This window comes from Papio anubis, chromosome 9 (assembly GCF_008728515.1).
Source record: "Papio anubis isolate 15944 chromosome 9, Panubis1.0, whole genome shotgun sequence".
Lineage (NCBI taxonomy): Eukaryota > Metazoa > Chordata > Mammalia > Primates > Cercopithecidae > Papio > Papio anubis.
In genome coordinates, this window is record NC_044984.1 from 99,433,313 (window position 1) to 99,455,435 (window position 22,123).

At 42.8% G+C, this 22,123-nt stretch overlaps 1 protein-coding gene across 2 annotated transcripts in view; it reads right to left on the reverse strand.

Moving 5' to 3' along the window:
* Positions 1–17,732, reverse strand: part of ALDH1L2 (aldehyde dehydrogenase 1 family member L2) — a 65,086-nt gene extending 47,354 nt beyond the window's left edge. The window contains exons 1-4 of one of the 2 annotated variants that reach the window (XM_003907077.4): positions 17,529–17,592; positions 6,058–6,202; positions 2,591–2,825; positions 765–930 (exon numbers count right to left, since the gene is read on the reverse strand). In XM_003907077.4, coding sequence (XP_003907126.2) covers positions 765–930; positions 2,591–2,825; positions 6,058–6,202; positions 17,529–17,576 — 594 coding nt within the window. In that variant the 5' untranslated portion in view covers positions 17,577–17,592. Of the gene's footprint in view, positions 1–764; positions 931–2,590; positions 2,826–6,057; positions 6,203–17,528 lie in introns of both variants that reach the window. The other variant, XM_017946160.2, reaches the window with a different exon arrangement.
* Between the last annotated feature and the right edge of the window lie 4,391 nt (positions 17,733–22,123).

Sequence of the window (22,123 nt, forward strand, 5' to 3'; positions counted from 1 at the left end):
CATAGATGAAGAAACCAAAGCTACAGAGGCTAAGTGACTTGCCTGTGGTCATACAACAAAGAAGAGGTAGAATGGAAACTTGAGCTTAGGTCTTTCTGACATCAAAGCCCTACTCTCTTAATCATTAAATGATACAAGCAAAGCACTGCTTTCCTGTCTCCTGAATCAATGGCTACTACTGTGTATAATCTTGCTACTTCTCTCATACTAGCTCTGAAAAAAAATTAAATGACATCAAAATTATCGGCTAAAGCTTTCAATATTTTTACAAGTATTTCAATATTTTTATTTGATGGTATACATGTTTTGGGATTTTTTTTTTTTTTTAACCCCAGAGCACCTCTGAATAAATACAGCAACACCAAATTTCACCCTGTTACAGAGGCTAATTTAAAGTACTTTTAAATTTCCATAACAAATTGCGTAGCAATATTTCTTAAGATTCAATATACTTCTTTACAATTAATCATTATAGGCAGGGTTGAAGATTCAAGTATTTGGCAAAAGAATGGAGCAGTTTAAATGCTACTGCATCCATTGGATCAATGCTCTCAGAAAAACAAGTCAGTTTCACAGACTAAGAAATTGAAAAGTTCAGATTTCCATCCTAAATATACCATCCCATTAGTTAAAAAAAAAATCTAATTTTGTTTTTAAACTTTAAGTTTTTGGTGAAAATTCATATGGATAATTTCTTGCTAAAAGAAAAAATATTTTCAAAACTTTAAAGGTTTACTAAATTCTGGGTGGCAAAATATACTAACCATGGCCTTGATTCCTTCAGGAAAAAGAAACCGATTATAAAGTGCATCCACTGTATCATTGGCTTTAACATCACATGATCTCTGAAGGAGGATGGGTCCTGTATCCAAGCCATCATCAGCCCAGAAAACAGAAAACCCAGCTTTCTTATCTCCCATAATTAGAGTCCTGTGAAAAGAAGAATTTCAATTTAAAATGTTGGTTAACTGTATCATAAAGTGATGAATTAGTGATATTAAAGTATAAGAGTTATAATGGAAAGGTAGACAATGAATGAAGCTAGCATGAGAAATTAACAGTAGAACTGGGAGATGTCAGGGCTCATAAAAAGCAGTGTCTAATGGTACTGCTATTTTATATCATACATCCTCATATCTTCAGTCTTTCTTGTTAATGTATAGTAAGGACTTGCAGTGAATTCAAAAAGGCATTAGAGTCTATCGTTACTACCACTCATTGACTCTCAGGGGTCAGCTTTCTACTTCAAGATCAAGTAATTTGCCCACTAGGTCCAATTCCTACATCGTGCTTGACCCTGTATTAGGCAGAGTAAGAACAGATAGGATACTCTGTGAAGGACAGAATGTGAAGCGAATGTGAAGGACAGAAGTGATTATGAATTCAAGCTAATACAGAGAGAGTATGATAATAGGTCAGCCATGTAATAATTTAAATATTTTTTACTTTTGAGTACAAATCAAGACCTAAATCAATCCATCAATCACTAACTCTTCAGAAATACTAAGAAATTAACTGGCATTGTTATCAAGATCCTTGAAAATACTGATATGCTTTGATCCAATGATTCTGCATGTGGAAACAGTGTAAACTGAGAAAAAATACAAGTTTAAGTGCGAAGATATCTACTAAATAATAGTGTGTTATTTATAAGAGCCAAAAAGAAGTCAATCCATGTAATCAAAGTTTAAATACAATTAATGTTTTTCATCACATTTAAACCAAGTGTAGGCTTCCAGCTTATTCCAACAACTTGACACCGAGGAATATTAGGAAGATGTGCAGGTAAAGGACAGAAAGTAGAAAGGGTAGGAAGGCCCACCTCAACCCACAGCATTGTGTCCCTATGGTATTAGGTACCTACAGTGTATCAGCCACTGTTCCTGACACTGGAAAATAGCAATACAAATGTTGTGCAAAGTCCCTTTCCTCAAGAAGCTTAGAGTTGAATGGGGAAGATGGACAATGAAGGTGATCATTTCATCATTTCAAGTAATTACTTGATGATTATTTCAAGTAATTCAGCATTTCCTGAAATGTACTTGAGAAGCTCTATGCAAAAAAAAGTTCTGTGGTCAAATAAGTTTGGGAACATTGTGTATTCAGACTCCCTCTAGGGGATTATGATACTGACATTAAAGCCCGTATTAATAGCTCAAATGAATCCTGCAATTAAAAATCTGGCATCAACCAAACTTACTGACCATAAAACCTTTGTTTGCTCAATACCTAGTAACAGTCAATGGAGCTAGTACTCCACAGGCTATTCTTGGTTCGCATTGTATGTCTAGATCTCAGGGGAGTTCATGCAATAGTAGTAACTGATCAGGACCTCACAATTGTTCAGGCATGCCTAGTTTCTTGTCTTGATCACCTAGGTAAAAAACAGAAAGAATGTAGGCAATTGAAATACACTCACCCTCTCTGTAATTAAAAAAGTCTCACTGGGTATTCTGGCACACTCCTGAAATGTTAGCTACTTGGGAGGCCGAGGCAGGAGAATCATTTGAGGCCAGGAGTTTGAACCCAGACTGGGCAAAATAGCAAGACCCCATCTCAAAAACAAAAAAGTAAGAAGAAAAAATCTCACCAATTAATAGCAGAGGCTCCTCTGTGCCTGGGCAGGATGGATGGGTGATAAATGATAGAGCCATGCTTTGGACTGTCAATTATATCCATGGGGATGAACTGAGTGCAGAAAGGGAGCACATTTAGGTCTGCACCCACGGATCTGTAGGCCTCTGCCACCTCTTTGATGGTCTTGCCCTTGACTCTCCATTTAGGAAGCTTGAACACAGGAGTCCCATCTTTCTCTGCAGCCAAAGCTGAGCATAAAAAAGATTTTTTTTTTTTTAGAAGTTAGCAGTAATTTTATATCACTATGAATTCACATATTGTAATTTTGCAGTTTCATGAAATAGTTATAAATAAAACATGGTGAAGAACAATTTAGATTGTGACTAGAATTTCACCTGTTGTAATTGGATCACACTAAGGTGATACATATCTGTATACTTAAGGCATAACAAATTAGAACTGAAAAGATTTTGGCTAGATGATATTTTAAGATTTTAATGAAAGCTTTTTCTTTTTTAGATCAAAAATGGTACCTTTATTACTGATACAACCTTTTAAGAACATAGCATCAGATTTGGAGGCATGTGCCAATGCTTCACCCACTAATTTGACACACTCACCTCTGGCACAGTTAGAAAGCCATGAATCTCTTCCCTCCCTATACAGAACAAACTGTAGACCAGAACACGTTCTCCCTGCCAAGTGCTGAGCTGAACTTTTCTACTTCCTTCTCCCAAATTCACCAAACAAATAAGTTAACAAAGCTGAGAGGCCAAGAATGGAGAATACATGCTCAGCTCCTGCTAAGGGCTTTGCCACACTGAACAGACCAGGATCTCCTTCCTGAGAAGAGCACTGTCCCCTCCCAAACAAATGGCTCCATCCTAATGCCATAGGAAATGGCCCACCAAAGTGCAAACAGCACAAGCCTATTTTTTTCATAATGAAATGTCGTTTTTACTATGTGTCTTATATCTTAAGTATTTATATATATATATATATATATATATTTTTTTTTTTTTTTTTTTTTTGAGACGGAGTCTGGCTCTGTCGCCCGGCCTGGGGTGCAGTGGCCGGATCTCAACTCACTGAAAGCTCCGCCTCCCGGGTTTACGCCATTCTCCTGCCTCAGCCTCCCGAGTAGCTGGGACTACAGGCGCCCGCCACCTCGCCCGGCTATTTTTTGTATTTCTTAGTAGAGACGGGGTTTCACCGTGTTAGCCAGGATGGTCTCGATCTCCTGACCTCGTGATCCGCCCGTCTCGGCCTCCCAAAGTGCTGGGATTACAGGCTTGAGCCACCGCGCCCGGCCAAGTATACAGTTTTATATGTAAGTAGTATATATTTTAAAAAATCGGTTAGGCACAGTGGCTCACACCTGTAATCCCAGCACTTTGAGAGGCCAAGGCAGGAGGATTGCTTAAACCCAGGAGTTCGAGACCAGCCTGGACAACATAATGAGACCTCCATCTCCACCAAACAAAAAACATTATTTTCAAATTAGCTGGATGTGGTGGCACGTACCGATAGTCTGAGCTACTTAGGAGGATCACTTGAGCCCAGGAGTTCCAGATTGCAGTAAGCCATTATCGCGCCACTATACTCCAGCCTGGGCAACGAAGTAAGACCCTGTCTCTAAAAAAATTTGTTTAAGTGTATAAAAAATATATATACACACACTATTATTAATATATAATTGTATATATTAATATATTATAGAAATTATGGTATATATTAATAGCATACCTGTTTTATAATATATTACTTTTATAATATAATAATAGTATATATTTTTATATACTATATATATTTAATATATAATAGCATATATGTTAATTTTAGGCAATTTCCAGAAGTCTTAACTAAAGCTTTCTATCTGCATTTTTGTGTCCCTTCCTTTCTCCTACATCTGAACAACAAAATTCATTGACTCAGGATGAGATGATGCCTCCACCATGAAACCTAAATTCTGAAGCCTAAGGAAGTCCTGAAGGACCCCAGCCATCACGGTTAGCCCCTGGTCAATCTGTTTGAAAGAATCTGAGAGACCAGCACAATAATGTTCACAAAATGTGAATGTTCATAAAACTGAACTCACATGTCAGATGACAGGAAAATGGATAAATGGTGGTAAAAATATGTGACCATGGGAGAAATTGTGAAAGATCATATGGCAAAGAAAACTGGGGTGGAGGAAACTTAGAAGTCTTCATTGTAAAAAATGTACTCCAGGCCAGGCGTGGTGCCTCACACTTGTAATCCCCAGCACTCTGGGAGGCCAAGGCAGGTGGATCACCTGAGGTCAGGAGTTCAAGACCAGCCTGGCCAACATGGCGAAACCACGTCTCTACTAAAAATACAAAAATTAGCCAGGTGTGGTGGTGGGTGCCTGTAATCCCAGCTACTCGGGAGGCTGAGTCAGGAGAATCGCTTCAACCCGGGAGGTGGAGGTTTCAGTAAGCTGAGTTCGTGCCACTGCACTCCAGCCTGGGCAACAGAGTGAGACTCTATCTCAAAAAAAAAAAAAAATGCACTCCACTGAGACTGGCTGAGACATCCAGGTGTTAGGCTTCGTTTCAGTTTTTGGCTGCCCCAGAGCTATTTTTGGCTGTCCTCGTTGACTATTCTAACAAGAATACTCAGTTACTGTCATTAGTGCTTCCTTATTATGAACCAGGCATACTGTGAGCACTTTGTGTACATTAATCTAACTTAATCTTCATAGCAGCCACATGAGGTAGCTACCGCTGAACGGAGGCTAAGATTAAGTAACTTGCCCAAGGTCATACAGCTAGTAAGTGGCAGAATCAGAATTCATTCCTTGATTCCAGAACATATGCTGCTACCCACATGCTGTACCACTTCCTCATATAGTTACTCTATAAGTGAGGTTGGTAGTTTTTCTGAGTTATGCCATGAGCCCCAATGGCCATGACCAATGGAAAGGGGGTCCTGACCCTGGGACCAGGCACCAAGGAAGAGTTCATTTCCCAGGATTCATTCTGAAAAGAGGTCTAAAAGTCATATGCTTGCAATGCTTCTGAAGTCCACATATATGGCTGAGACTGCTAGTTGTCCCCCTTCATCCTTTAGCAGTGGATTCCCCTAGTTTAGCTGAACGCATAGCCACCCCAAATCAAATCTATATTTCTCAGCCACTCTTGCAAATAGATTTGGCCTGTGACTAAGTTCTGGCCAATGGGATACAAGTGGGAGTAATATGTACAACTCTGGATTACGCCCTTAATAAAACGCTTTCCCCTGATTCCCACTCTTTTTCCTTCCTGCTTGCTGGAATGCAGATGTGATAGTAGGGGCTGAGGCAGCTACCTTGGACCATGAGATGGAAGTCCAGCATTGGTGAGGGTGAAACAACAAACAGAAGGAGCGTGTATTGTGATGAACACAGAGTTGCCACACCAGCTGATGGCCAACCTGCACCTGAGAATTCTTGACCCAGTCGTCCCAAGATGCACTCACCCAGAGGGTCAGCTTTTCCATCCTTGTCTGGAACTGTGAACACCCCTACTACTCGGTGGCCCTCTTTGCGGAGGTGGCTATAGACTTCTTGTCCAAAGAGGCTCTGGCCAATTAGTGCCAATTTCAGCTTGTTTTTGAAATAAACCTGTGAAACAATTAAATGACGAAGACATAAGCATGGATAGAAGACATCGGATGAGGGTAAGGGTTAAAAAAGTAGCTATTGGGGGCCGGGTGAGGTGGTTCACGCCTGTAATCCCAGCACTTTGGGAGGCCAAGGTGGGCGGATCACAAGGTCAGGAGATCGAGACCATCCTGGCTAACACTAAAAATACCATCTCTACTAAAAATACAAAAAATTAGCCGGGCGTGGTGGCGGACACCTGTAGTCCTAGCTACTTGGGAGGCTGAGGCAGGAGAATGGTGTGAACCTGGGAGGCAGAGCTTGCAGTGAGCCGAGATCATGCCACTGCACTCCAGCCTGGGGGACAGAGCGAGACTCTCTCTAAAAAAAAAGTAGCTATTGGGTACGATGTTCACTCTTTGGGTATCAGGTACACCAAAAGGCCAGACTTCACCACTACGCAATATGCATGTAAGAAACCTGCCCTTGGCCAGGCGCGGTGGCTCACGCTTATAATCCCAGCACTTTGGGAGGCCGAGGTGGGTGGATCACCTGAGGTCAGGAGTTCAAAACCAGCCTAGCCAACATGGAGAAACCCCGTCTCTACTAAAAATAGAAAAATTAGCCAGACGTGCTGGGCTGCACCTGTAATCCCAGCTACTCGGGAGACTGAGGCAGGAGAGTCTCTTGAACCCAGGAGGCAGAGGTTGCAGTGAGCAGAGATCGTACCACAGCACTCCAGACTAAGAGACAGAGCAAGATTCTGTCTCAAAAAAAAAAAAAAAGAAAGAAAGAAAGAAAGAAAGAAAGAAAAGAGGGTAGTCAGAGGGCACTGACTTCCTATGAGCTTCCTGTCTTGGCAGTGTCTCCACAGAACTCTCTCTGTGTTACATTCTTCCATGTTAGCATGTGGCTCCATGGGATCTGAACTTAGGATGTTTATCCCCCTCCAATCTAAATGGGATTCTCTAACGTTCTGGCAAGTAATTCTAAATTAGTAAAGCCTCACTAAGAAAAATCTGTTTATGAAGAAATTTAATTTTCCCTTATTTCTCACTTTATTAGAGGCATACATAGCATCCTGTTTTTAGGTATGAACTTAAAAGGATACCAGATCACAACTTCCCTGTAATTGAGCTGATAATAAAACAAAGTTTTAACTAATTTAACTAATTAAAAAAAATCCTAGGGTCAGCCAAACTTTCTATCCCCAAAGAACCTAATTAAGCTTCAACAAATATTTGCAAACAAACAGATTAACTCTGTAACAACCGCAAATTCACCTGCAGATAATGCACGGCTGACCATTTAATTTTCTCTTCTCAAAAAAATCAAAATGTCCTATATGCTATCTTCAAATCCTATAACTAATGCTGTCGCTTGAAATAGAATCTACATGTTTGCCACCTTACAAAAATTTTGGCTTTACCACTTACCATTACCAATGCCAGATATTCAAGACATCTAAAATACTACTTTTAAAACACACAAGAGCCAAGAGACTGAGATGACTCAAATGTAATGTGCCGCTCAGTTGTCGTCTGGTTATTTGGAGTTCAATTCCAGATTCAGTCCTCTCTGAGAAATATAGCATTAAAGAAACCATGTTGGCTGGGCGCTGTGGCTCACGCCTGCAATCCCAGCACTTTGGGAGGCTGAGGCGGGTGAATCACCTGAGGTCGGCAGTTCGAGACCAGCCTGACCAACATGGAGAAACCCTGTCTCTACTAAAAACACAAAAATTAGCCAGGTATGGTGGCAGGCATCTGTAATCCCAGCTCCTCGGGAGGCTGAGGTAGGAAAATCGCTTGAACCCGGGAGGTAGAGGGTGCAGTGAGCTGAGATCGCGCCTCTGCACTCCAGCCTGGGCAACAAAAATGTAACTCCGTCCCCCCGCAAAAAAAGAAACCATGTCAGTATCTCTGGAAACACTACATTCATTGAAACACTTTCTGAGCTTTACGCTGAAGCTGAAGCTATAAAGGTGAGTTTCTAACACTGAGAAGTTTTCAGATTTTATGACTATAAATATGTTTATAATGAGTTAGCAAGATTCCAGGAAATTGGACTGAGATATTTTACTTTATTTATTTATTTTGAGACAGGGTTTCACTCCATGGTCACCCAGGCTGGAGTGAAGTGGCGCGATCTCAGCTCACTGCAGCTTCCGCCTCCTGGGTTCAAGTGAATCTCATGCTTCAGCCTCCCGAATAGCTGGGATTACAGGCACACACCACCATGCCCAGCTAATTTTTGTATTTTTAGTAGAGATGGGGTTTCACCATGTTGGCCAGGCTGGTCTCAAACTCCTGACCTCAGGTGATCCACCTGCCTCGGCCTCCCAAAGTGCCAGGATTACAGGCTGTTTTACTTCAGTCTTATTTCTCCGGGTGTGGTGTCTGCCTGTGTTGGCAGAAGTAACTGGGAGAATATGTTTAAAATGTGGATTCCTGGGCCCTACTTCAAATCTACTGAGCCAGAATCTTAAGCCCAGGAAGCTGCATTTTAACAAACTATTCAGTGACTCGTAAGTACATGGAAATCTGAGAATCTCTGCTGTGTGGAGAGTGGTATGTCTGCCTGCACAAACAAGATTCCGCCCTGGGGAGTTCGGGTCAGGAAGAAAGGGTGGAAATAAGAGCAAACATTTTAATGAGACCCTAGTATGGGCCAAGTATTTCACATGATTGTCTCATTTGATTGCACAATGACTCGTGGAGACAGGCATTATTAAGCCACTTTATGGATAAAGAAATTAAAGCACAGAGAGGTTAAGTAGCCAGGAGTCAAATAGCTACTAAGAGGCAGCCCTGAGATTCCAACTCTGTTTATTATCCTAGTACCTACTGTTTTTCATACACCAGCTGTGCAGTCTTGAACTGGGCTTTATTTTCCATCATCAATTAAAATCAGGATAGTAATAGTACCTATCTCATAAGGTTGTTATAAGGATTCAATGGGATAAAGTGTGTAATGCATTAGCACAGTGCATGGCAATAGTAAATGCTCAGTAAATGTTACCTAGTATTATTATCATACCATAAGCAATACCTAGGTACATAAAAATAATGATAATAGATATCTCCTATTGGAAATACACCATGAGCCAAACACTATGTTGAGCCCTTTTCATTAATTCAAAAAGTATTTATCAAATGCTTATTATACATCTTTAATCCCCCCAGTGACCCATTTTGCAAATGAGAAAACAAAGGGGTCAGAAAAGTTAAGTAACCTCCCCAAAGGCAGAGCTAATAAGGGTCCAGGGCAGGATTCAAACCTGGGTCTATCTTACTTTAGCAGATGTGTTTCTAAGGCTTTCCTACGCTAAAAGTTCCCGTCCTACTTTAGAAAAAGAAAAACATAGCAACAGTTTGACGGGTCAGTTGGGAATAGTTCCATCAGCCTGTGTAAGGAAATGCCACGCTGAAAGTGACGTGGGAGACAGCACCATTCTTTAACTGGCTCTCACTATGGGTGTCTGTTGCATTAGTGAGAAAGGGCATAAAATGACACACAGTCATTTCCAAATCTGGATGATAAATTCTATAATCTTGTTTCTTTTCTTTTCTTTTTTTTTTTGAGACAGAGTCTTACTGTGTTGCCCAGGCTGGAATGCAGTGGCACAGTATCGGCTCACTGCAACCTCTGCCTTCCGGGTTCAAGCAATTCTCCTGCCTCAGCCTCCCAAGTAACTGGGATTACAGGTGCATGCCATTATGCCCAGCTAATTTTTTTTTTATTTTTTAAAATTTTAGTAGAGATGGGGTTTCACCATGTTGCCCAGGCTGGTCTCAAATTCCTGAGCTCAGGCAATCCACCCGCCTTGGCATCCCAAAGTGCTAGGATCACAGGTGTGAGCCACCATGCCCGGCCTTGTTTCTTTAGAGAGAACATTCTGCACTAGAGGAGACTTTTGCAGGGAGCAGCGCCTTTGCTTTTGAAATTGTCAAATAATGCATTCCCAGGCTATCCACCCTCTGGTGGAATTCTTCAGGAAGCAAGTTAATATAGACCCTGACTATGCTCCAAGAATTAAAAAAAGTACACATAGCTTTCCATAGAAAACTTCAAGGCACAGTGCGAAGAGTCTGCCCTGATCTGAAGCCCTTTGGCCAGATGCTAATAGAACCATTTGGGGAGGGTATAAAGTAAGGCCAAAGCTATCCAAGTAAGAATTGGCAGTTTCACACAGAGGACCTTCACACAAAAGAATAAAACAAAGTACGTTTTCCTGGGACCCTGAGACGCCTAACACTTCATGGAGCATCCGGCACACAGTGTCCCACACTGTGCCTGACTCTGCGCGAGACTCATCCAACAAGCCTGGTTTCAGGCTTTGCCACGCTCTGGGCATAGTGCATGGTAGAGGTGGCACATTACTGTCCTGGCAGGGGTGTTTTATTTGGCCCACAAAGCATTTTTAAGAGGACTCTGTTAAGATTTTTAGGAGGTTTCACCTCAGAAGGCACAATTTGTAACTTGTCTTTAAAACTCAGGAAGTTTGGCTGGGCACTGATCACCTGAGGTCAGGAGTTCAAGACCAGCCTGGCCAACTTGGCGAAACCCTATCTCTACTAAAAGTCTAAAAAAGTTAGCTGGGCATGGTGGCGCATGCTTGTAGTCCCAACTACTCAGGAGGCTGAGGCAGGAGGATCGCTTGAACCTGGGAGGCAGAAGTTGCTGTGAGCTGAGATCGCACCATTGCACTCCAGCCTGGGCGACAGAGCAAGACTCTGTCTCAGAAAACAAAAATCAAAAAAACTCAGGAGGTTTGTCAACCCTGGTCTGTGGTCCCATATAGCAACAGTCAGCTAGCGCTGAGCAGTGGTGGCCCGTTTACCCTAGACATGGTCTTGCCCTCCATCCAGCTCAAATCCCTCATTTGCTTTACCTGTTTGGCCTCTGTGGGAATTTCTCTTTGCGACCCCTCCACTAGAGATACAAAGAAGTGGTCCCTGTCCTCGGGAATCCACCAACTAGCAGGGAGGGCACACAAGTTAAGACACAGTAACACAGTGCTAGAATAGGAGAGCACAGTTTGGTTAAGAGAGGAGAAGACTTCTCCAGAAGGCAACTCCTTAGCTGAATCTTAGAGAAGCCATCTTGGGAGTTGGCAGAGAAAAGGGAGAGGATTGTAGGAGGTCCTTGGGAAGTGCCAGGCGGAGGGTGCAGGATTTACAAAGAAACAAATGCATGTGCACAGCGTGTCCAATACTGGGAGTCAAGGAATGGCGACAAGTGACAACGTGGAAAGAGACATTATGGAGGGCTTTGTGTCAAATAATTTGGACCTTATTGTGAAGACAATGAGATTCACTGAGCGTCTTTAAGCAGGAGAGTTAATTGAAAGCAGGAGAGTCTAATTCCTATGCTAATAGACTGCTTAGGCAACTGTGGAGGCATGAGCTAGCTCTGGGAAGACACACCTCTTGTGTTGAGAATGGAACAGAGCGTGAAAATCAAAGCTGACCTAGCAATCCACCTTCAGCATATAGGATATAGTTTGGAGTAATGTAAAAGCTCTTGCAACCGATTATAACAAACTCTCATACTAATAGAAGCAACAAGTTACACTTTACATAGAGGTAGATCTGCAAGATTCAACCAAGATTCAGGATACCACCATAAATGCAAACTTGTGCAACTTGATTTTCCTATTGCCTCATTTTATATATATATATATATATATAAATATGTTTTTATTTTGCCGATCTTGAGACGGAGTCTCTCTGTGTCTCCCAGGCTGGAGTGCAGTGGCGCGATCTTGGCTCACTGCAAGCTCCGCCTCCCGGGTTCACGCCATTCTCCTGCCTCAGCCTCCGAGTAGCTGGGACTATAGGCGCCTGCGACCTCGCCCGGCTATTTTTTTGTATGTTTTAGTAGAGACGGGTTTCATCGTGTTAGCCAGGATGGTCTCGGTCTCCTGACCTCGTGATCCTCCCGTCTCGGCCTCCCAAAGTGCTGGGATTACAGGCTTGAGCCACCGCGCCCGGCCTGCCTCATTATATAAAGAAGATATCAGCAAGGGCTTTCTTGGATGTCTGGCCAACTTTTGTTTTTTCATCATAAAAAGGATAAAAGATTTTAAAAAGAGGGATGTCAATACAGGGGCCTATGAGCAGGTGATGTCAGAGGGGGATGCCCAGGACTCAGAGACTGGAGAGAGCTCCTAGGCCGAGGCTGGTGACCACAGAACACTTCAAAGACTTTGAGTAAAGGGAGAGACCGTCCAAAAGGCTCGAGTCCAGAAACGGACTCCAGTACTAGAGAGGCAGGATTTCCGTGCACAGCAGTTACTATAATATTTTAATTGTACAAAAATTTTAAACTAATTTTTAATTATACATATTACATATACACACAATCTCCTTATGAAAAAAAAAATCACAGATAAGACTACAGCCCCTTTTGACCATCACTCCCAATCTGCATCTCTTCCTCACTCCCCAGAGGAAACTACTATTGTAGTTTGGTGTGAATTCTACAGACCTTTCCTAGGCATTTAAAAACATGGAAATACGGCCGGGCGCGGTGGCTCACGCCTGTAATCCCAGCACTTTGGGAGGCCGAGGGGGGCCGATCACGAGGTCAGGAGATCCAGACCATCCTGGCAAACACGGTGAAACCCCGTCTCTACTAAAAATACAAAAAAAAAATTTTAGCCGGGCGTGGTGGCGGGCGCCTGTAGTCCCAGTTTCTCGGGAGGCTGAGGCAGGAGAATGGCGTGAACCCAGGAGGCGGCGGAGCTTGTAGTGAGCGGAGATCGCGCCACTGCACTCCAGCCTGGGCGACAGAGAGAGACTCCGTCTCAAAAAAAAAAAAAACATGGAAACATATACAAAAAGTATTATTTTGTGTTTCCAAAAATAATTCAAATGTAATAATATTATGTGTAGTGTTCCATAACTTTCCTTGTCAGTACATATAATTCATTCTTTGAAATCGTTGCACAGTATTCCTTAGTGTAGCTATATCTCAGTTTACTTGTTTATGTCCCTATTGAGAAACATTTTGGCCTTCAATATATCATTATTACAAATCCCATAGCAATGAATATCGTGGTACATGCTTCCTGTGCCCATGTGGAAGTATTTTTCTCAGATACCTACAAGTGAAACTGCAGGATCATTTTTAAACCTAAATTTAATTGAAGTAGATAGCATCAAATTGACTTCTACAGTATTGGAGGAAATGTTTTCCCGTGCGAAACACACAATATCATCAAATTTACAATTTTTGCCACCCTGATGAGTGAAAAATGGTATCTTGTTCTAAATTGCATTTGATTACTAGTTTGGTTGAGTGTATTTTCATATTTTATTGTTCATTCATATTTCCTTTTTGGTATATCATTTTAGTTAGTGTATTATGTATTATTATTCTTTTCATAAAAACACAGATTTAATAGTCTATCCCACTAATCTATGAACTCCTTGAAAATGGGACTATTTCTTTCTTGCTTATTGTTTTATCTTTGGGTTATGAGAGTCTGAAGAAGTTAGTCCACTTCTCTGGGTCTCAGTTTTCTTATCAGTAAAATGGTCATAATAATCTAGGTTGAGAATCCTTTATCCAAAATGCTTCGAACCAGAAGTGTTTCAGATTTTGGATATTTTCAGATTTTGGAATGTTTGCATTATACTTACCATTTGAGCATCCCAAATCTGAAAATCTGAAATCCAAAATGCTGTCATGATCATTACCTTTGCGTGTCATGTCAGTGCTCAAAAATGTTCAGATATTAAAGCATTTCACATTTCAGATGTTCAGATTTGGGATGTTCAACCTAGTACCTACTTCATTGGGATGTCATGAGGATTAAAGGAGTACACAGTCGCCCTCTGTATTTGTGGGTTCCGTATCCATGGATTCAACCAACCATGAATCGAAAACATTTGGAAAAAATTGCATCTGTACTAGACATGTATAATTTTTCTTGTCATTATTCCATAAACAATACAGTGGGACAATTATTTGCATAGCATCTACTTTGTATTCATTATTATAAGTTATCTACAGGTGATTTAAAGTATACTGGAGAATATGCATATGTTATATACAAATATTACCCCGTTTTATATAATGGACTTAAGCATCTTCAGATTTTGATATCCATGGGAGGTCCTGAAACCAATCCCCTATGAATACAAGGGACAAGGAATAACTGTATATGTAAAGCATTTATTAATGCTATCTATTAATATTATTATATCCTCAGGATTTAGAGTCCTCAGAGTATAACTGACAACTAAATATGGTTTGAAGTTGAATTTGGAGATCCTGTGAACAGATAAGACACCAGAGCAGAGGTCAGGCAATGAGGAAACAAGTTAAGAACCTGGTTCCTAGAACTAAGAAATAAAGCAGGTACTTGGTTCCAAAGACCAAGGAAGTGTCCTACCTCTTTGGGCTGGATCAGAAGGTAACCTCAAGTTACCTGGAGCCAGGCTATAAACCCAGAGCTACCAGACAGACCTGACCCAGACACTGGCAGAGAAAGCTAAACAAAGGAATGCCAAATGAATAGAGGGCTAAATAACTCCTACCATGGGGAGAAGAAGCAGTGAGCCAGGCAGGGTATCAGAGTTGGGCAATAATACCTAATTGACAAAGGGTTTTAAAACAAATGGTTGTTTTAGTTAAAAAGATCCAGCCATATCACTAAGCTGAAATCATTAAATATTTCTAAGTCCCTTTATTTAAGACAGAGGATGGAAAAAGGAATTCTATCAGGAAGTGTTATAAACTAATTTTCCCCTTGGATTTTTCTAGGTTCTGAAAGCTTTATTTTTACTCATCCTTCATTCTGCTTTAATACTAAACTTAAAAGTATTGTTTGATTTTTCAGTTTTTAAAGATAAAGGGATAATTAGGCCAGGCGCAGTGGCTCATGCCTGTAATCCCAACATTTTGGGAGGCTGAGGTGGGCAGATCACTTGAGGCCAAGAGTTCGAGACCAGCCTGGCCAACATGGTGAAACCCCGTCTCTACTAAAAATACAAACATCAGCTGGGCATGGTGGCGCATGTCTGTAATCCCAGCTACTCAAAAGGCTGAGGCACGAGAATCGCTTGAACCCCGGAGGCAGAGGTAGCAGTGAGCTGAGATTGTGCCACTGCATTCCAGCCTGGGCGACAAAGATTCTGTCTCAAAAAAACAAAAAATTAAAATTAAAAGATAATTTGCATACAGTAAAATGCACCCTTTTCAGTGTACCGTGCTGTGAGTTTTAACACACAGTCACGTAACCACTACCACAATCAAGATGCAGAACAGTTCCATTACCGCCCAAATTCCTTTATGCCTGTTTATAATCAATCCTTCCTCCTATCTCCAGCTCCAGACATCACGAATCTTTTTTCTGTCCCTATAGTTTTACTCTTTCCAAAATGTCAGATAAATGAAATCATAAAATATGCAGCATTTTGAGTCTGATTCTTACACTTAGCATACATATTTGAGTTCCATCCATGTTGTATGCATCAGTAGTTCATTCTTTTTCCCCCCTACTGAGTAGAATTCCATTGTATGAAGGGATATACCACAGCTTGTTTATCCTGTCACCAGTTGAGGACAATTTATTTCCAGTTTTTGGCAATTATGAATAAAGCCTCTATAAACATCAACAAACAGGGTTTTATGTGGGCAAATAAGGGTTTCATTTCTTTTGGGTAAATACCTAGGAGTGTGATTCCTGGGTCATATGATAGGTATATGTTTAACTACATATAAAACTGCCAAACAGTTTTCCAAAGTGGCTGTACCATTTTGTATTCCCACCAGCCGTGTATCTGTTTGATTTTGAATAACTCATAAAACACGGTCCAGAACATTTTTCACAGGATAAAACATCCCACATTTTTCATTCATCACTCAGTAGCTTCCTTTTGACCATTGAGGAAACTGTCTTCTTCCCAGCCATACGTGTCACTGCTTTTCCACATGCACCCCTGGGTACAGTCAGACCCTGACCACGCCAGTGCTTCCCCACATCCATGGCTTTGTTTATGCCATTTGCCACCTGGGATGTTTAACTTTTATTACTGAAATCTTAGCAAACTCCACTATCAAAATCTTTTCATTCCTCAAGACTTCCTTCTGCTCTCCAAAAAAGACAAGTCAATGAAAGGTGTTGACAGAGGAGGCCCACAAAACAGGCTTGGGCACTCGGCACAGCCCCTCGCTTTCTGTGCTATCCATCTGGGATCTCATGTGCCACATGGTGGGGGAGCTAATGAGGGGTCCAGCAGAGCAGGCAAAAGTCCTAGCAGAGCAGGTCTTCCCCACCGCCCCCCCGCCATTTTATAAAAGGTGAATATACCTCAAAGTAACTAGAACTGGTTGCAAAGAGTAAAACGAATTCTTATTATTTGGGTTTGTCTGGGATACAGAAAGCTTTTCCTTTAATGCAAGTTTGGGCTAGTTTTTGGTGCTACTCAAGACTTCTCTCTGCCTCCAAGTTTTTTACATCTGAATATATACATATGTACATATGGCTTTGGCATGACCAAGAAAAAGAATCGATAAGCAAATTCTTTTATGTACTTTCTATAAAAGAGATACGATACATAAGAATGTTTTTATTTTTATTTCTCTCTCTCTCTCTTCCCTAAACAGTCCCGAGGTCCCCTGGGTGCTGAAGGCAGCACCACAGTGCAACGTGTCCGCTCTCGGTTCCATTTCTGGAGGAGCTGATGCAATTCCAAGGCGCGGGGCTGGGCCAGAACTCGGTTCTTGTGCTACAGTAGAATAGTGTTCCAGCGTGGCTGCCTCTGCAGCGCCTGGCAATTCTAGAAATTTTGCCATCTGTAGCTCAGCTCAGGAATACTGAGCTTGCAGCCATCGGCTTTGAGTGCCATTATCTGAACCGGCCCTGAGTGCCAGTCTCGAGCGCTTACACCTCCCAGGGCGCCAACGAGGACCCTACTGACTTGATATTCCCCTGCTCTTCCAGCAGACGGTCTCGGCCCCATACGGCTCCGGCTCTTGACCAGGGATCTCATGATTGAAGTGAAAAAGGAAAGGAAGCAGACTCTGTCCTCCTTACCAAGTGACCGTTCCCACCTTGCCATCCCAACCAGACTTGACACGTCCAAAAACTGCATCCTCAGCCCCTTCCCGGCAGTAGACAATGGCTTGCGTGCCAATTCCCATCCGGGACCCTCCCCAGGCCCTTCTCTGAGGTCTCTCTGTTTTTGTTTGTTTGTTTTAAACGCTGTCTTGTTTTTTAGCAAAGTCTAAGTATCGCTGCTCATCCCCAGCCCCACCGCCCCGGCCCTCCCGCCCCAGAGTCTGGAAACCAGGACAGGGTGACAGCCGGGACGCTCGCCCGGGCGGGACTCACCTGGCCAGTGGAGAAGCGCCGGAGCGCCTGGCTGCCCCACCGTAGCATGCTGGAGAGGAGCGCTCGCACTGGCGGCGCGGCGGCGCGGGAGGCAGGCTGGCGGCGCAGCCTGGGCGCGGCCTGCAGCCTGGATGCCCCGGACTGCCTGGCGCGCGGCTCGCGGCTCGCGGCTCGCGGCTCGCGGCTCTTGGCCTCAGCTAGTCCGCGCCCGGCCCGCGGCCCACCGCCCGCGGCCCGCCCCACCCTACGAGCGGCAAGGCCCCGCCCCCGAGCTGGCAAGGCCCCGCCCCCAGCTGGAAGGCACCCGCCCCGCCAGCTGGCTGGGCTCCCGCAGCCAACCTAGTGCGACGCGGCGGAGCGCGCGGGCTCTCCGGAGCCTGCCTGCCCTGACCTTGGTACCAAGAACACGCCCAGTCCCAGGGACCGCACCTCTCCGCTGCCTGGACTTTCTGCCAATTCCGGCCAAGGTCCAGGTGCTTTCTAACTGTGGGAGCCTCTACCAGTTACTCAACCCCGCAGCAGTACATACGGATCTACCTTATTAGCGGTCAATCTGACATCCCAAGTGCTGTCCACAGCAGAGCCCGCAGAAAGCACGCCTGTAGACAGATACGTAGTGGGGGCGCCTTCGCTGTGTAGGGATCCTGATGCCTACCTCGTAGGATGGTAGGCCGGGAGCTGTGGCTCACGCCTGTAATCCCAGCGCTTTGGGAGGCCGAGGAGGGCAGATGGCCTGAGCTCAGGAGTTCGAGACCAGCCTGGCCACCATAGTGAAGCCCTGTCTCTACTAAAAATACAAAAAGAAAAAAGAAAAACAAATTAGCCGGGGGTGGTGTCGCATGCCTGCAGTCCCAGCTACTCGGGAGGCTGAAGCACGAGGACCACTTGAGCCGGGGAGGCGGAGGTTACAGTGAGCCAAGATACGCCACTGCACTTCAGCCTGGGCAACAGAGCGAGACTCTGTCTCAAAAATAAATAAATGAATAAATTGGTGCAAAAGTAATTGTGGTTTTTGCCACTGAAAGTAATGGCAAAGCCACAATTACTTTTGCACCAACCTAATAGATACATGCCCTGCTCCCTCACCTCTGTGGAAAAAACGCTCAGACGTGCTTTAGCTGGACGTTTGTCTCAAACCAGACTTCTTAGCCTAGCTTTCAGGGCCATCTGCAATTTGCCATTTTCTCTTATTTCTCACTGCTCTTTTGCATATGTAATTCTGCTTGACTGCAGTTCTTGCCTATTCCTTCTTGGACAATGTTTCCCAGAAAAGCTTGTGATCTGTCACTTGTAATTATCTTGGCATCACCGTTTCTTTTCTGAAAAGTACTGCTTACATGTTGCCTCCTGGAGGTGCTTTTTTTCTGATTCTTTTCTCCCTTAGTCTCCTTATTCCTCACAAATAATTGTTCACTGCTCTTAACAGGGAAGAATCTTTGTCTATGCATCTGTTATGGCTGTCTCCATCTGTTACTGGTATTTGTATACCTGTTAACGTCTCTGTTGGAAGCTTGTTGCAGGCTAAGTCCATGTCTGATTAATCAGGATTTACAGTATCTAGCACTAACCAGAGCTTTAAAAAACCAACCAAACAAACAAAAACAAAAAATAACTTGTTGAAATAGATGAATGTGTTTAAGAGAGTAAGGAGACAAAAAGAACAAGCTCTAAAACTTGGAGAATTCCAACAAACATCCAGGGTTTCACTTTGAGCACTACATCTTGCCAGTCCAACCCACTTTCCTGACTGCATTTTGTGACTTCTTGCTCTTTTAAACTTCCAAATATTGATATTCACTTTATTTATTCTGATCTGTGTATACTAGAAGGGTGCACAAGGAGAGTGTGTTTATTTATTTATTTTTCCTGAATGAGGTTCCATAGTTATATATTTTTATTCCCAAGTTTAGGAAATGTAGAATTTATGTTCACTCCAATATAATGAAATATTCATTGTGTCTACTTTTTCCCTGGAAGAATCAATAGTAGAGTTTCCTTGATAATTGGAAATTAGATCAGATGCAGTTACAGAGTTTGACAAACAGACCAATCCCTGCCAATCTAGATTTCTATGCCCAGCAAAAATAAAAATGGAGATAAAACAAAGCCATTTTCAGAAACAAAAACTTGAGAAAATTTGTCATCAGCAGACAGACAATAAAGGAAATGTGAAAGAGTATCCTTCCAGCAGGGGGAAAAAAAATTACCTACATGGAAACCTAGAAATGCAAGAAGCCCAACAAAAAAGGCAAAGACGTGAGCAAATTTAGAGTGAACATTGGACTAGGTGTGGTGGCTCACACTTGTATTCCCAGCACTTTGGGAGGCTGAGGTGGGCAGAGTTCAAGACCAGCCTGGGCAACATGGTGAAACCACTGTTTCTACAAAAAAATACAAAAATTGTACAAAAATTAGCCAGGCGTGATCCGGTGCCTCTAGTCCCAGTTTCTCGGAAGGAGGATTGCTTGAGCTGGGAGATCGAGGTTTCAGTGAGCTGTGGTTGTGCCACTGCACTCCAGCCTGGTGACAGGGTGAGACCCTGTCTCAAGGAAAAAAAAAAGTAAACATTGACCACATGAACAATAATAATATATTATTATAGTTAATATAATAAAATATTGTCTGTTTATATATGTATACATGAAAATACACAAATATCCAAACAACAGCAGAAAATTATTGGATAAGTTTGTAGGAAAGAAAATAATCCCAGATGGAAACTCAGAGATGAAAGAATGAATAGTAATGTAAAGGGTTAATATGAGGGCAAATTTAAGTTAATATTGTATAGAACAATAATAATGTTTTATGGACTTCAAATATACGTGTGCATGTGCATAGACTGTTTAATTCACTTTGTGCCATTTTTGTAAATACAATCATTTGGATAACTTTTTGTAAGTGTCTGGATTAATTTCACACTTTAGAAAGTACATAGATGATGTGCCAAGTTGAAACCCAAGAATTCCCACACAAAACTCTGTATGGAAGTTAGAGTTTTATGTAAAGTTTGCACAGTAAGAGTGGCTATGGTCTTGGGTTTACGGAATACTAAATTGGAATCTTTTTTTTTTTTTCGGACTTGGTGTCCCTGGAATGCAGTGGTGGGATCACAGCTCTTTGCAGCCTCGACCTTCCCTGGCCCAGGTGGTCCTCCTACATCAGCCTCCCGGGTAGCTGGAATTACAGGCACGCACCACTATGATTAGGTAATTTTTAAAAAAGATTTTTTAGAGACGGGGTTTTGCCCTGTTGCCCAGGCTGGTCTCAAACTCCTGGCCTCAAGCGATCTGCCCACCTCCCAAAGTGCTAGTATTACAGGAGTGAGCCACCGCACTCAGCCCTAAATTGGAATCTACTCATTCTGCCATAGATAAATGTTTTGTTTAGTGACTAATATCTGTGACATTAGGGGCCTTGTGCAAATATAATACATTGATTAGGGATCTGTTTTATCCTGGACAAACTCAGAATTTTATGAAATTGCAAGTCATATAATTTCTAAACTTCTAAAAGTGTATGTCGAACATTTTTACTTCCACAACCAACTTCGAGGATTTTAGAACAAAATTCTATGGGTTTCCATGCCCTCTTCTTGTTTGGCTGCTTATTTGACTGAAATTAACATGTAGCCATATTGACTATTTGGAAATATTGCTGTTTCTCTCTATATTTTTAAATTTCGCTCTGCTGAATACTCTGTTTTACCATATATAAGAGTGATGTGAGCTGGGCTAGTGACTCACGACTGTAATCACAGTGACTTGGGAAGCTTAGGCAGGAGGATCGCTTGAGGCCAAGAGTTCAAGACCAGCCTGCGCAACATAAGGAGACCCCCTTGCTAAAACAACAACAACAACAACAATTAGCCAGGCATGGTGGCATGCACCTGTAGTCCAAACTAGTTGGGAGGCTGAAGTAGGAAGATCACTTGGGCCCAAGAGTTTGAGGACACAGTGAGTTATGATTGCACCACTGCACTCCAGACGAGTGACAGAGCAGAGACTCTGACTCTTTAAAAAAAAAAAAAAAAGATGTTCTCTCTCTCTCTCTTCTTTGAGACAGGGTCTTGCTTTGTCATCCAGACTGGCGTACAGTGGCATAAACAAGGCTCACTGTGGCCTCAATCTCATGGGCTCAAGTGATCCTTCTGCCTCAGCCTCCTGAGTAGCTGGGACTACAGGTATGCACCATCACACCTAATTTTTAAAAAAATTTTTGAGGCTGGGCGCAGTGGCTCACACCTGTAATCCCAGCACTTTGGAAGGCCAAGGTGGGAGGAACACCTGAGGTCGGGAGTTTGAGACCAGCCTGACCAACATGGAGAAATTCCGTCTCTAATAAAAATACAAAATTAGCCAGGAGTGGTGGTGTATGCCTGTAATCCCAGCTACTCAGGAGGCTGAGGCAGGGGAATTGCTTGAACCCAGGAGACGGAGGTTGTGGTGAACCAAGATCATGCGACTGCACTCCAGCAACAAGGTCTCACTATGTTGCCCAGGCTGGTCTTGAACTCCTGAGCTCAAGCCATCCTCCCGCCTCAGCCTCTCAAAGTGTTGGGATTACAGGTGTGAGCCACTGTGTCTGGCCTAAAT